This window comes from Mustela nivalis (assembly GCF_964662115.1).
Source record: "Mustela nivalis genome assembly, chromosome: X".
NCBI classification, from domain to species: domain Eukaryota; kingdom Metazoa; phylum Chordata; class Mammalia; order Carnivora; family Mustelidae; genus Mustela; species Mustela nivalis.
The window spans coordinates 13,030,967-13,047,009 of NC_139040.1; the positions used below are offsets into that span (position 1 = coordinate 13,030,967).

Below are 16,043 nucleotides of genomic sequence, written 5' to 3' on the forward strand. Positions count from 1 at the left end.
TTGTTCCAACGTCCCATTCTCAGTGAGGCTGGGTTATACTCCAGGGACAGAGCTGACACAGCCGATGCTTACCCTGTAAGATTATTTCTCACATATGTGGGTCTAGCAGCAATTCAAAGCAGCTCTCTTCCCATGAGTGACTCAGGGACCCTTGGGGGACTCATCGTTCTGATTTGCTTACTGTTTCCCCCTCATCCATACGTGTAAACTGCATGAGGGCAAGGGTTTGGGTTTACATTTTTTTTTCTACTTGCTATATACTGTATGCACTGACTAGTGATGCCTGGCTTAGAGTAGGTTCCCAATAAGTATTTGTTGAAAGAATATTGAAAGGTAATATTATGGAGGGAATAGAAAGTGAAAAGGCCATAGGAAGCATCTTTGTGCATATGTTTTTTTCTCAGGCTGAAGATAAAGATACGTCAGTACCATATATAATATTTGATTACTGTTATTTTTTTAAGATTTTATTTATTTATTTGACAGACAGAGATCACTAGTAGGCAGAGAGGCAGGCAGAGAGAGGGGGGGAGGCAGGCTCCCCACTGAGCAGAGAGCCCGATGCGGGGCTCGATCCCAGGACCCTGGGATCATGACCGGAGCTGAAGGCAGAGACTTAACCCACTGAACCACCCAGGCACCCCTTGATTACTGTTATTAAAATAACCATAGAAGGGTTTATGAGCTGTAAACTTGAGTTAGTTTTTCGGCATTAAACTTTAGATATCTTTAGATATCGTACTAGTTTTCTATTTACGCCATGACAAATTATCACAGACTTAGCGGCTTAAGCAATGTAAGGTTTGTATCATGTAATTCTGTAGGTCAGAAGGGAGAAGCACATCTCTGGGCCTTGGCATGGCTGCATGCCTTTCCAGAGGTTCTAAAGGAGGATCTGTCCTCTTGCTCTTTTGGGTTCTTAGCAGGGTTCAGTTCCTGGTAGCACGGAGATCCCAGTTTCCTGCTAGGTGGGTTCTACAGGCTTCTAAAAGCTACGTGGATTCCTTAGCTCATGGCCTCCTTCCTCAGTATTGAAAGCCCGCAACAGTAGGCTGGGTCCTCTCGCACTTTGAACCTGTTGTGCCTCTTCTTTTTCATTTCTCTGCCCCATTCTTCTGCCTCCTCCTTTTGATCTTAAGAGCTCCTTTGATTCCCCTGGAACCACCTGGATAATCTAAGCTTCTCTCCATCTACACATCCACTGCTTAGCAACCTTAATTTCATCTGCTGCTTTAAGGTGACGTAGTCACAGATTCTAGGGATTAGGATGTGGACATCTTGGAGGGGCCGTTATCCTGTCTACTTGGTGTATGAATGATTATCAGATACGGTATTGTGAGTAAGAATATAGGCTGTAGAGACATGAAGACCTGGGTTTGAATCCCACTCTGCATCTTGATAGCTGGGTTATCCTGGACATGTTCCTTAACCTCTATGACATTGAGTTTCCTCTGTGGCAGGTGGGGACAATAAGGATACTTGTCTCGTGGGGTTGTTGTAGATGTTAGAAATGTATGTGACTCATTTCTGGGTGGCTCAGTGGGTTAAAGCCTCTGCTTTCGGCTCTGGTCATGATTCTGGGGTCCTGGGATCGAGCTCCACATCGGGCTCTCTGCACAGCAGGGAGCCTGCTTCCCCCACTCTCTCTCTGCCTGCCTCTCTGCCTACTTGTGAGCTCTGTCAAATAAATAAAAAATCTTTTAAAAAAGAGAAATATATTGGAAAGTGGGTAGTAGACACCAGGCACTCTATTTGACTCCTTTAAAAAATATACAGTCCGTACTCCTAATGTTTTAAATGTGAGCACCAGACCCAGCGTGGAGCCCCCGTCCGATGACCTTACTTTGAAAAGGATGGAGCGCACTGAGTGCTCTTTTGTTAAAACCTTACTTACCCAGCTGGGTTTATAGGGAAGGAGGAGGAAGTTTAAGCTAAGTGTTTATGATTCATTTACACCTAAATCATTAAATGCTATTTTAAGGACATTTGATGGCTTGAGGCTTTTAAAATAATTGTAATGCCTTTTTCTTAAACAGAAATGCTGCCAAGAGTAAACAAACTCAAATACCATGTGCTTCAAAATTCCTCTCAAACAAATTGAGAGTGGGTTCTAACCTGGCACGATATCTTCTCCCATCTGTAATTCCTACAGGGACAGCCCTCCTGAGAAGAAACACCAGCTCTATTTACTGAATGGGGAGTCAGAGACTGTGGCAGGCAGAGTGCAAAGAAAAGCGCTCATTGAATAGGAATGTCGCTTTTTTAGAATTATTTCCTGGATCTTGGCTATTGTCATTGGGAACTTTGTTGTAATGCTTTCCATTAGCTAAACATGTGCCTCTAAGGGGCCCCTGGGTGGCTCAGTCCATTAAGCTACTGTCTTGGGCTCAGGTCATGATCCTGGAGTTTCGGGATCGAGTCTGTATCAGGGTCCCTGCTCAGCGGGGAGTCTGCTTCTCCCTCTGACCCTCCCCCTTCTCATGCTCTCTTTCTCTCATTCTATCTCTTTCTCTCAAATAAAGTCTTTTTAAAGTTTTTTTAAAAAATGTGTGTCTTACAACCACCTAAAGGGTAAGAATTCTTCTACAGCATTTCCTGGAATTGTCAAGGACCCTTTGAACTTGCAGTCTAATGAACATGACATTGCAGCTGAACTGAACTGACTGTCTTTTCGTGAGCATGACTACAGTTTGTGACTAACTAGGGAGAGAAGGAGGTAACCAGTGCATATTTTAAATGAAACAAGACCTGCCAGGACTCACGTCTTGATCAGCTGGAGGAGATTTTTCCTGCCTTCGTGCCTGGGCCTTCTTTCTCCTTTATTGTTTTTCAAATCACAGGCACAGCCACACTCCGTAGACTGCCAGGTAGCGCACAGCCGCGATGACATACACGTTTTTTATTGTTTCCGAGAAGTGGTTTTTCTAGATCAGCCCAGATGTTGGTATTTGCTGTATGGTTCGTGCCGAAGGGTTAGTCATGACAGGCTGCTAATGGACTTGAGTGAACTTCCATCCATGTCCCCTTGGTGGAAGGAGCGCCAATAGGTGATAGAGGCATATGTGACCACAGAACACTAGCAAGCTCTCAAGAGAGCCTGGAAAGTGGGGTTTCCTAAACTCTAAAGACATCCACAGAGACTTGGAGCCACCATGAGATTCTTATCAGAGATTCGCTTTCAAAACATGAAGTAAGAACATGAGGGAGATGATGACAGTGAGTAGGGCAGGACTCTTGAGGCACCCCATGGGAAGAAGTATGGTGTCACTGAGCACATTTCCTAGGAGGACATGGGCGCTGTGCTTGAGAGTGTGTTCTCTTGTATATTGGTGAGGAGACCCCAGTCATCTGAGATTTAATGCTCCAAAAATGGGAAAGACTGATAAGTGTGTTCTCTTGTATATTGGTGAGGAGACCCCAGTCATCTGAGATTTAATGCTCCAAAAATGGGAAAGACTGATAGGTGAAAATAGGCTTTCTATAGCCATTTAGCCGGTGCTGTTGCCCAAAAAGGTCTTAAGATCAAAAGTTGAGATTTCAGGCTGTTGCTATGGGTGGCCATAACATCATTTTGTGAGCCTAAGCCAAACTCCTGGACTAACGTTTATTAAAAGCAAAGGCTATTAATAGCAAAGCCTCTGACAGATAGACAGACACACACACAGGGCAAGGCTGGCTGGAACAAACATACATCAGGCCATGAGTTACATGGGAACCGTCCCCTTAGCTTATTGTGTCTGAAGGGAAAGGCCACTTATTGAATGATGCCCTTGCCTCGCTATTTAGGCATGGAGGGAGAGGCAGAATTTGATGCAAAAGCGATGTCTGGCATCCGCAGTGCAGCCATTTTTACAGGCAGCCTAGAGATTCAGTCTCTCTCTCTCTCTCTCTTTTTAAAGATTTTATTTATTTATTTGACAAACAGAGATCACAAGTAGGCAGAGAGGCAGGCAGAGAGAGAGAGGAAGGGAAGCAGGCTCCCCGCTGAGCAGAGAGCCCAAGGCGGGGCTCGATCCCAGGACCCTGGGATCATGACCGAGCTGAAGGCTGAGGCTTTAACCCACTGAGCCACCCAAGTGCCCCTCTTTTTTGTTTTTTTAAGATTGTGTTTATTTGAGAGAGAGGGAGTGGGAGAGAGAATCCGAAGCAGACTCCATGCAGAGCACGGAGACCAGCGTGGGGCTCGGTCCCACACCTGGGAGATCATGAGCTGAGCTGATACTAGGACTTGGACGCTCAACAGACTGAGATACCCAGGCGCCCCTAGGGTTTCGGTCTTTAAGACATTGTGGCCAGAAACACTCTGCTTTAAAAACAAGATGAGTGAGACCAAATAAAATGTTTCAGTGAAGTCAGTCTCAATTAAACATTTTTGAGAAATGCCAGTGTCATTCCAGAAGAAATACCATCCTGTGAGGTATTGTGAGGGGTACAGCCATTTTTTTTTCCTCTTGTGGGCCAATCCCCCTATTTTGGTTAGAAAACTAAAATGAAGGTTGTGTGAAGCCTTATGGAGACTAGCAAGAATGTAGGTGGTTGACGTGTTTTGCTTGGGAAAGGCGCTTCCTCGTTGACTTGAATTCCACCTCAGTTGATACTCAGGGAGGACTTTGTGCATACAGAATCCCTAAAGAGGGCTAGGCGTTGTGCTGGTTTCTTCCACACACATCATCTCTTTTAATTCTTACAACAGTCCTGTTGACCACTGTGATTCAGTTTGGTCACCTGTAAAAGATGGAAACGGACAAGCTCAAGGTCATGGCAGAGGTGGCAGGGGTTTCCCGAGTCTCAAGCTCTTTCCTCTGTCCCATGGCAGAGTTGCCATGATTATACATTGAAGTGCTGCCAAATTGTTGTTTGGCTTCAGGAGAGAAGGGAACGAACCCAGACAGAGTCCCCACTGTGCACCAGCTACTGTTCTAGGTATGTCTCACCTTCAAGGTGCCCAGTGGTCACCTCAGAATGTTCTGTAATGACATATTCTGATTTTGTTGGTGTGAACTTGGCAAGGCTAAGAGTCTGCATTTCTAGCAAGCTTTTATGTGATATGGTACTGCTGGTTCAGGGCACTCCTTTAAGAACAGCTAGGATTTGAAACCAGGACGGATTGATTGTAAGACCTTTGCCAGTACACCCTGCCACATTCCCAAGGCTTTTGAAACTTACTCCTTGAATACTTAATTAAGTATTTCTTACTTAATTAAGGGGCCTAGCACTTGAAAGCCCTCCTTTCTTTAGAGCTCTTCCTTCTATGCTCAGGAAAACATCTTCATAGTCAATCGTGCTTACACTTGTGGCTTTAATTTTTCTCTTGTTCCCTCAATTAGACACATTGGTTTGCCATCCAGCTGAACCTTAGAAACACTTGAGAAGCTTCTTAAGGCCTACCAAGACTCATACCCCACTATGAGACCAATTGAATGAGAATCTCTAGAGGTGAGCATTTTATAAAAGCTTCCCAGGTGATTCTGGTTCTGCAGCTGGGGTGGAGAATCCCTGAATTACAGGGTTCAAGGAAGCAATTTCTGGGAAATGTAGCCCGAATTCCTTATTGTGTGTTGTCATGAAAGAATGGCCAGTGTATTTAACCAATCACCAACAAAGTTCCTGACAAATTCTTGGCTCCATTTTGTTTTGTGACTGTGAGCTTAGACTGTACTACGGATGAGACTGTAGCCTATGTAAACTTTGAAATACTGTGTGGACCCCGAGGATGAGGAGTTCAGGAGGAAGGACTAGGGTATCAAGATGAAGCATCATGGGCTGGCTTCAGGCAAAGACACATGGTCTCACTAGCCCAAGACATGGACCTTGAGGGGTGTTAATAAGAATAGAGCTTGGTTTGACTCAGTTCAACAAAACTGGCTGGTGAGAGAGTCCTATCGAAAAAATCATATGAACAGAGGGCAGGGGTGGATTAACGCTATGGTAGAGTTGTGGACAAACCTCCATAGAACAAGCTCACGCTGGAACAGGGCTGCTACGTGGGGATGTGGACAGCTGTACAGTTTTGTAAGTGGCAACGCTGGGCTGAGATATGGAAAGAAATGGGAATAGTAAGATGACTGGAGGCCAGAGCCTGCTCTTCAAGGAGAAAAGAGCACTTTTCACTGGGGATAGTGCAGAAAGGCTCGCAACCCTAGTTGTGCCCTTGATTCAGCTGAGGAACTTGGAAACCTACCAGGGCTCTGGCCCAGCCTGCAGATTCTGGCTTAATTGATCTGCTCTGGCACCCTGGGTATCTTACTTTGTCAAAGCTCCCCAAAGCTCCTGCTCCACCACAGCTGAGAACCGCTGGTTCAGACTGTGTTTGCACTGGACTGAGGACAATGCAGTTGGCTGGGAGAGGGAAACCAACAGCTGGGGCTGTCGTTCTCCACATGTGGTCCTTGCCCAGCAGGCGCAGCCCTTAGGGACTTGTTAGAGATGCCAGAACTTATGCTCTAGTCCTGACCACCTCAGTCAGAAACTCGGAGGGAGGGGCCCCAGCCACCTGTGTCTCCACGAGCTTTCTAGAGGAGTACGACAGCCACTTCAGTTTGGCTGGGACTTGGACAGGGTGCATGGCAGGGGGATGCAAGGACATAAAGCTGGACGACATGCAAGGAACAGGCTGGTGTCAGCTCCTTGAATTGTGCCATTGAGATGGGCAGCAAGGCCAGTAAGCTCAGGTGGAGGGTATTTCTCTGTGGTCTCGCTATTCCTCGTGTGCTCAGAATGGCAGCAGGGATAAACCAAAGGTCATTCATGCAGGGGCACAGGACCTCCGAAGGCATACTCTGCTCTGCTGGTGGAAGCTGCCACTTTTCTTGTTAATGGACTCGTTTCTGTCTTCAGTAGGAGGATGCATCCTCCCTGGTGACTTGGGCCTTTAGAAGAGGGAAATGCCAGGCTTCGGGAAAGCTTCCTGGATAAGGTCAGAAAGGGTTTCCCAGCCTGTCTTCTTACCTCTCACCCCTGCCAGGTCTTTGGTTGGCCGGGCCCCACCTGTTTTTCCCAACAGGTCCTGAGGATGCTTGCCTTTGGTGCTGCCCTGTGTCATCGTTCATGGGACAAAGCCTTTGCCTTAGGCTGAGTAATGACCCCACCGATGTGTAGCAGTCATGCTTTAGATCTCGCCAAAGACTTTCTGTTGCCTAGGTGACTGGCATGCTCCCTGGTGCATTTTCCTCTCTTTCTGGTCTGGACTGACTGGGGTAGTATTCCTTCCCTAAATGGAACAGCTGGGTCCCTGCAGGCCGCCGAGCATCTCCATGGGTCACAGTGGGACTTCCAGGATTGACGCTTATTCTTTACAAAGAGTTTTCTAAACCAGAGGGACTTTACCCATCCTCAAGTCCAGCGATTCTCAGCTAAGGTGATTTTGCCTTCATCCTGCTAGGGAGAAGCATTTGGCACTATCCGGAGACAGTTTGGGTGATCACAACTTGGCTGGGGCAGGGTGGGGGAGGGTGCTCCTGACACCAGTGGGGTAGAGGCCAGGAGCGCTGCTACACATCCTTTGGTGCACAGAGAAGCCTCTCAAAACAAAGAATTATCTAGCCCCGAAGAAACTGGCCTAGGACCCATCACTTATTTTTGAAATGGGAAGTTTGAAGTTCAGAGGTGAAGTGGCATTCCAGAGGTCACCCAGAAGGACCGTCATGAGACAGAGCCGGTGGGGGGCGTGGGAGGGTTCTGGTTTACTAACTGCCACAGTGCCATGTTCAGTGGTGTCGTCTCTGCCCCAGACAGCCTTTCTTCCAAGACTGCTACTGCTGTGTGCTTGCCAGCGGCCAGACAATGTGCAGGCGGAACCCCTTCCATTTACGAAGCCACCTTCTTAGCACACACTTTCAGTGGAGGCATGTTGATCCCCAGAAGGGAGTGATCTTATGTGTGCAAAGAATTGTGGGCCATTAGGGAAAGAGCAAAGATGATGTCAAAAGACGTGTTTCTTGTCTTCTGGGAGCTTACATTCAAGTTGTGAAGGAAAGACATATATATATGAAAATAATTATCAACTTAAGGTTTTAGTAAAAGCCTATAATGATAACCAAAAATCTGTAGAGTGATAAATGAGACAATGTTCCTGCCTGAGAGAGCTTGTGTTCTTGTGGGGAGAGTGAGATGAGACACATGCATATGTGCATATGTACATGCATGCACTTAAAAATTACAGTTGTGGGGGCACCTGGGTGGCTCAGTGAGTTAATCCGCTGCCTTCGGCTCAGGTCATGATCTCAGGGTCTTGGGATCAAGTCCCACATCCGGCTCTCTGCTCAGCAGGGAGCCTGCTTCCCTTTCTCTCTCTCTGCCTGCCTCTCTGCCTACTTGAGATCTCTCTCTGTCAAATAAAATCTTTAAAAAAAATTACAGCTGTGGCAAGTACAGACCTACCTACGGTAGTTGAGAAGACATGTCTGAGGAGGTGAAATTTAAGTAGAACCTGGAAGGACATAGAGCAGGAGTCATGGTGAACAAGTGTAAAGCCTTCAGGCAGGAAAAAGCTGCCATATTGAAGACACTAATGGAAGAATCTAGTGTGAGTAGGAAGAAGAGAGGCATTGATGGAATTGAGGAAAAGGGAAGCTACCATGATAGAGAGTCCACATTTCATTCTATCAGGAAAAGAACAAAACAGCCGAATAAACAAAAATTGGAGGAAGTCCTAATCATGGTTGAGAGGGCTGGATGGAGATGGGGGAGGTTGCCAAGAAGAAGGGAAATGAAATTTCTAGAAGGATTTTAAAGTTATTTTTATGTTGATTATTAGTATTGGATTCTGTTAAGAGAATTACTTAAGTTACTCATTTACATTTATACCTGCCATCTTGATCGTATCTGCTGTAGCAGTAAAGCTCAAATATCATATACAGATAAGTAATAGATGATTAGTCAGAAGGCAAAATGGAGGTCTTGAGGTAATATCCTGTGGCTGAATATACTTTTCAACATGACAGGTGCTCAGTGACATGGAAGAGTAATTTGTTCCAATTACTTGATTTTCTTCTTACGTTTTTCTCGTTATGCAAGGACATTTGATAATGTGTGTACTTTGCCACATTTTCTGATTCATAGGTGTTTTATGTATTTGTTTCTTGGAGTCACTTATATATGTCTAATAACTTTGATTGGTAGCTCCAATCATTTCATTTCCATCGCTCTGGTGATCTCAGATTTGCTGTGATTTAAAATCATGATCATTAATTATGTTGAGTCATCTCTTGAAGAGTTCATTTTAAAGCAAAAAACAGCATCATCAAATAATTGGGGGCTTTTTAACTGTTTCCAGCTTGAAGCCAGCAAACCTCACGAATCCCAGGGGCCTGGTGAGGGAACAGGTACATACGTGGCATTATCTAAATGGTCTCCTAGTCTGTGTCTGGTTGCTTTTCTGTCTTTGAATGACGGAACTTTGTTGGAGGCAGGGGTGATCTTTTAAGCTAAGTCATGCTGAAGAGTTTTTTAATATACAGCGTTGGTGCAGAGTGGTCTTACTTTAGATTTGCTGGTAAACACACTGAAATCCTGGTTTCCAGGCTGGGCTTTTCCAATAACTCTGTGACATGACAAGGTATGTCCCCTTCCTGAGCTTTATTTCCTTATGCTCTAAGGCAAAGAGGTTGCACTTAGTAATCTCTCAAGAAATTTTGTTTGGAATGACATGGAGGATGATGTTGGGGGTGTTTGTGATACTACTAAATATTTGTATTTATTGGTAAAAGTTATAGAGTAAAACAACTGGATTTTTTTTTAAATAGGGATAAAGGTAGGTACATTACATTGGGATTATAGGTACATTACATTGGGATTATTTTTTTTAAAGATTTTATTTATTTGACAGACAGAGATCACAAGTAGGCACAGAGGCAGGCAGAGAGAGAGGGGGAAGCAGGCTCCCCACCAAGCAGAGAGCCTGATGCAGGGCTCGATCCCAGGACCCTGGGATCATGACCTAAGCTGAAGGCAGAGGTTTAAACCCATGGAGCCACCCAGGTGCCCCACATTGGGATTATTTTTTTTTTATCAGTGATTCAGTTTTACTAGAGATCATTGCTTACTCTATGTTCAGTTGTAAATGTGAATACTGTATCTCTGTGAACATGAGTAGCTTAGGCTTAGGTCATCAGGCTTAGACTTAAAGCCCCTTCCCTTGCCATAACTGCCTCATCTTACCCCTGTCCTTGATCTTTGTGATTGCTGAGAGACCTAGAGGAGAGTGGGGCTGGTTTAGTGCCAATCCAGTGATGCCGTTGGGAGACCCAATTCTTGATGCAGACTTGCCCACCCAAATTGTTAGTCAATAGAACACCTTTTATAACAGGCCCCAGTTCTTTCATAAATTGTGCTCATAACTATCAACCCTCTCCCCTAAAGTCACTTATTCTTGTCACTTCCATGTCTGAGTATGCCACCTGATAGTGTCTGCGTGTCTGGATGTGTGGATTTGCATGTGTGCTCTTGTCTTCTCCCAACTCTTGACCATTCCTGTGGGACTTTGCAATCCCTAGGAGGCGGGCTGGGTGATCAAGGTCAAAGGCACTGACTATGTGGGTGCAATTTTCCAGAAGAGGCCTACCTTCCGGTAGCCGTTGTCATGGGGCTCAGCAACCTTCCTCAAAACATGGGGCCTCATGGCCCAGAAATCAACCATGAGCCACTGTTACGGTCTTATTTGTCTGGAAGAGTCAAGTTGAGCCTCTGAAACTGGAGGAGGCTTCATGAAAATCCATCGTCTCCCTAATCACCGGAGTCGTTTGTCTCCCTCCGAGATTGGATAAATCTGTTGTTGGGGAGGGCAGCAGGAGTCATTGCATAAATGTGGACAAATGGCTCAAATGAACAGAAGGAGGAGTGATTTTCGGAGGATAGAGGTCACGTGCAAGAAGGCAATGCACTAGAAGGAGAAAAATGGCAGAAAACATTGGACTAAGCCAAAGGAAAGAAGAATTGCATTCTTTTTTCCTGTTTTGATGAGCTGGCTATTTTACAAGCCTCCTCTCCCTTTTATAGAACTAATATTCCCTGAAAGCTTTGCATCCTCACGCCTTTTTTAGAGAAGTTGAATTCAGGTGCCCACCTGCCCTAGCGCTGGGGTCCTGTTGGAAGTGTCCTGCCAATCCTGTTGCTGCCATTGCACATAGAGCCAATGTCTTATCTGAGGGAGCCCTGGGAATAAATGAGTTTGATATAATAGTTCTAATTTTTCATGTAGAATATCCTCAAGTTCAGAAATTTTATAGACCCAAGTGAGGTGTTGCCTATACAATGTCACTTCTGGTTAAACAGTCCACAGTGTTTCTAGCTCTTGTGTCAATGTGACACCAAGCCATTGATAGATTGGCTTTTTTGCTCTTTTGCCAGAACTGACTGATGGTTAAGGTTGAGTAGAGACAGCCTGACCCAAAGCTGAGCCATTAACTCCCAGATGTTCATAATTTCTAAGGAAATGTTGTATGCCTGTGGTTATTATTCACATGGCTTCTTAAATGCTCTCATCTTGGCACCTTTTGCACTTGCTGAATTCAATTTTAAGAAAGAACAGGAGAGAGAATTTTGTGGAAAGCAATTATCCTGCACTTTTGTGACCTTCATGCTTTCCCCATCATGATGAATTTAGGGGCTGGTTCTTGTATCGGTCAGCATGTCCCTTTTATTAGAATTTTGTTGTATGTTACAGATAACCAGTTGTATCTAATTAAACAATAATGATGGCAGTGCAAGGCATTTTCTGGGAATTAATGACCAGCTGGAAAGAGCTGATGGCTAGAGAGTCAGCAGAAGGCTATTAGCTTCAGTTGGCCATTAATCTCCAACAATGCCCATTTGTGACGTCATTGTTGCTATCGAAAAATGAGAGTGGAAGACAATTTCCTGATGTTTATTGTGAGCTTCTGAATGATAGGTTCCCTATGTATTATCAAAAAAGTTATTCTTTTCTTCTTAATCCGCCAATTGTCCTTTCCTCTTAAAGTATGTTTCTTATACATAGTGCGTGAAAATGAAATTTCTTAGCTTCTAGATAATCATGGGAGTTTCTTTTTTTAAAGAGTTCCAAGTTTGGGAGGTTTTCTTTAAATATTTTGGATGGTAAAACCAGAATTGGTCTTCAGCTGTGATGCTGGAATTTGATAAGTGTCTGTATTATCCTAACTCTCTGCTCATAGCAGGAAATGGTTGCAAATGTTTTGAATAGCAGCTGTTGCTAGCAGAGATGTACGTTTCACAACGAGATTCTATGGAGTTCTAGTCACATTCCTAGTAGATGAAGGGGACTCTCTGCCAGGAAAAACTGTGGTGGTGTGCCTATATAATATTTTTGATTACTGCTGCTGAAGGCTAGAGGAAAATAGAGAGCTGGCTAAAATATTCATCACCTTCTTGCATAATTTAATGACTTATAAAGGAAGACAGCAGTTCCACATACAAGCCATCTATCAAGAACTTGTTCTGAACTCATAATGCTAATTTCAAAGTTTTGTTGGGTTTTCTACCATTTTTTTTACCCCAACACGAAAGAAAGTTTTTAAAAGGTCATTAAAATCCCAGCCAATGAGCTGGGAATGTTTTGCCAAATGCAGAAGCTTCAGGTCCCACCGGATTTCTACCATAAGCTGTTTATATTTTACAAACACCACAGGGTTCTTCTGCCAATGGGAAAGTTGCTGGTGGTATCAGTCCTTCTAAATGCATGCTAAGTGTATGCATTTGGGGGTGTAGGATGAGTCAGCATGCCATTAATCACAGCTTTAGAAGACACTGACTCACTCTTGGCAAAATGGAATGGCCTCATTGGGAAGGGTGTGAAAGAGAAAAAAAAAATTCACTCTGGGGTCAGTTCCCTGTTTCTGCAAATGCAGATTGAATTTGCACCCCCCAACCCCTCTTGGTGGGTGGTTTTTAGGCTGAAAAGTGTTGCGGTAGGGACCCTTTCAAATCAGACCTCGTGTTTTTACAGGGAGAAAGTGCTTAGACATTCACAATCTTGCTTAGGAAATGCAGAAAGGATCTGGAAAGAAAAAACAAGCTGAGAGGGGCTGGGCATCTATCTAAGGCCAAATTTGGCGAACCAGGTCCCTCTCTCCCTCCCTTCAACAAGGTAGGTCTTTGATCCAGATCTGCTGTTGGTTGTGAGGCTCACGACAATTTCTTGTCCTCATTAAGGGGTCCTGAATATCTGAAATATATCTGCGATAGCCCCAGTTCTCCCTGAAAAGCAAAGATTAAAGAGCAGCACCCTTGAATCTTCTGTCTGATTGGGTGTGTGTTGGGTTAAAGTCACTAAAGTCAAGTTCTCCCAGGGAGGAGACCACACAAAGAGGCAACAGCGAATACACTGGTAATTGGCGGACCTCAGCCAGTTCAGCCTGCCCATATTTCTACTATAGCTGCAATTGCAACGTGTGAGGGCTACTTGGTGTTTATTGAGGTACAATATGGTTATTGGTGTTAAAGAGTTTTATGGTACTTCTGGCACAGTTTCACACCCTTACCTTTTCCTTGTATTAACAACAGAGGTCTGTAGAGTTGAGTACAGGGCTTTATTATTTTAAAGTCAGCCCCTAAAACTAATGTCAGCAAGCTAGTAAACGTTTTCCTTTGAAACTTTTCTTAGGAATGTTGTTTCTTTAGTCTTCCCCGGGAGTAGATGGGATTTAAGATGCTCGCTGCTTTCCTGAAGCTCTAACTTGAGTTCATTTTGTTGTGTGGTGACCACAGTTCTGGATGACGCCCCCCCTGGCACACAGGAGTACATTATGTTACGGCAAGATTCCATCCAATCTGCGGAATTAAAGAAAAAAGAGTCCCCCTTTCGTGCTAAGTGTCACGAAATCTTCTGCTGCCCGCTGAAGCAAGTACACCACAAAGAAAACACAGAGCCCGAAGGTTTGTGCCCAACGGACGCGTGTTTTTGCTTGTTTTCTCTTATTCTTCTTTCTTTCTCTTTCTTTTTGACTGTGCATTGCCCTCTGGTGTGCTGTGTGTCGTTCGGCCCCTGACAGAGTTAGGAGGCCCCTGGCTCGCTGGTGAATGTGTTATGCAGGCTCAGAAGGAACACTGTATAATACAGTCATCTCGGGCCCAGCGCGCACGGCCTCTTGCTTCCCACAGCGGAACCGGTCTCATCTGCTGTCCTTCCGTTGCGCCGTTTTGGCTGCTAAAGTTGCTTGCTCCTGTGGCCAACATCTGGCCAAGTCTGTTCCCATCACTTGCATTCCTGAAACAGCAGTCAGCTGAGGAATGACACTTCCAAAGGGACATAATGAGAAGATGGTTCCAAATTCTCTGACTCTCCTCCACTTCATAAAGCTTCCGCATTGTGCTTGAAGAATGCTCGTGGTCTACTTAGTCCGCTGAAGCAGGCCCTGACGTCCCATGTAATGCACGCCCAGTTGCACTTGGCCACAGTGAAATGCATGCCTCAAGGACATTCTTGAGTAGTTTGTTTTCCTTTGCAGCTCAAATCCAGGTTTGGAAAATTCTACTTGCCGCTACTTAAACCGAGGTCAACAGCATGTGCATTGTAACCCATGCTACAAACCTCTCTCTAAAGCAACTCGTCTGTCTAGAGAGAGTATTCAGGCATTTCCCCCCACTTTTTTGCATATATCAACCAGGGACAAAATGTGGTCAGCTCTTTGCCATTTGTGTCCATTTCAGCTTCCTCGCTTCCACATAGAGTTTTAAATGTTCGTTGGCAGAAAAGGAGACGCATACATTTTTCAGTGTTCCATGTGTATTTCAGCCATAGAATAGAATTTTTGCATTTGTTTTTACGCATGCTTTGGTATTCAAGCTGTCTAATTTGGGGGTGAGTTCTGATGTCAACAGTGAACTCATCTGGAGATGTAGATGGTGATCCTTCACAGTGAGTAAAATGAATCTTTTGGTGGTTTGATAGAGAGGATACCGACTTGAGCTCATGCTTCAGTAAAAAAGAAAAACAAAAACTTTCAACCAGTGATAATTACTTTACTCTTTATAATGCATTTCAATATTTTCTGCTTTCTTTTCTCTAAAATTACATATACTTGCAAATAAACACACACACACACATAAAACCAGTGTCTGTGTTATAGATCTATACCATTGATGATATAGTCATATATATTAAGCATATATAGCATAATTGAACATATATGTTACAGATACTATGCTGTTTTTCTACTTGCACAAAAGCCTAGAAAACAAAATTTGGTTAGAGGAAGAAAAGGAAGCAATTTAAGAAGTACCTGATTAAATTCAGTCAAGCAATCAGTTTAGAAAGTTACTTCAAATCATTTTAACAGTACTCAGATTTAAGAAAAATACAGTTGAATAACCTAAATTTAACCCCCCACCCCTTCTTTTCTTATTACATACAATTTTGTAAGATCTCTGAACTTTCAAAATATCCCTTGGAGCGTACTGTGTGTACTGTTACAAATGTTTTCAGATAGGAAGAATTCTTTAGAGACTGGATAGCAGTAAAACTCCTCATATGAGGTTTGGATTGTTTTTAATCTGTCGTTTCATCTACATGTTGAGTGGCTGCCATCATGCTTAATGTCACTGTCATACGCTTTGATGATGGGCATTGTCTTCTTTCAGACTGAAGATTTTCCTTATCTCGCTCTCCTTCCAGGTCCTCTGGAATAGTGAAGCTAATATTTCCTTCCTTGCTCCTATGGATTATTTGTAAATAGTGTTAGACTCCTTACAGGTTTTCCGGAATGCCATTTGAATAACACAGCTTGCAATTTTACTATACCCAGCTTTGTAAAAGGTCCCAGAAGTTAATGTGAAAACCAGACCTTGAAATGAAAACACTTGATCTTTGTACAAATTAACAGGGTCCAGAAGATCCTAGACGGGGTGAAAACAGTGATGCTGTGGAGGAGATCTAGGAAAAATAAGGAGACTGTATCGAGAAATTAACATGCTTACTTCATGTAGGATACCAAGGCTCGTCATTTCCAGGCAGTGAAGTAGCCACAGTTTTGGAAGGGTTCAGTGGTCATTCTGGCAACCTGGTAGATGTTGGCAAGACTGGGTTTTGAATGCTGTAGAGTCCAGTCTTT

General features: G+C 44.1%; 1 protein-coding gene across 4 annotated transcripts in view; it reads left to right on the forward strand.

The window, feature by feature from the left end:
• The window catches only part of FGF13 (fibroblast growth factor 13), a 475,115-nt gene that overhangs the window by 268,096 nt on the left and 190,976 nt on the right, over positions 1–16,043 (forward strand). For 2 of the 4 annotated variants that reach the window (XM_082717579.1, XM_082717580.1), the window contains exon 3: positions 13,702–13,869. The exons of the other annotated variants lie outside the window; for them this stretch is intronic. In XM_082717579.1, coding sequence (XP_082573705.1) covers positions 13,702–13,869 — 168 coding nt within the window. The remainder of the gene's footprint in view (positions 1–13,701; positions 13,870–16,043) is intronic. 4 annotated transcript variants of the gene reach the window in all.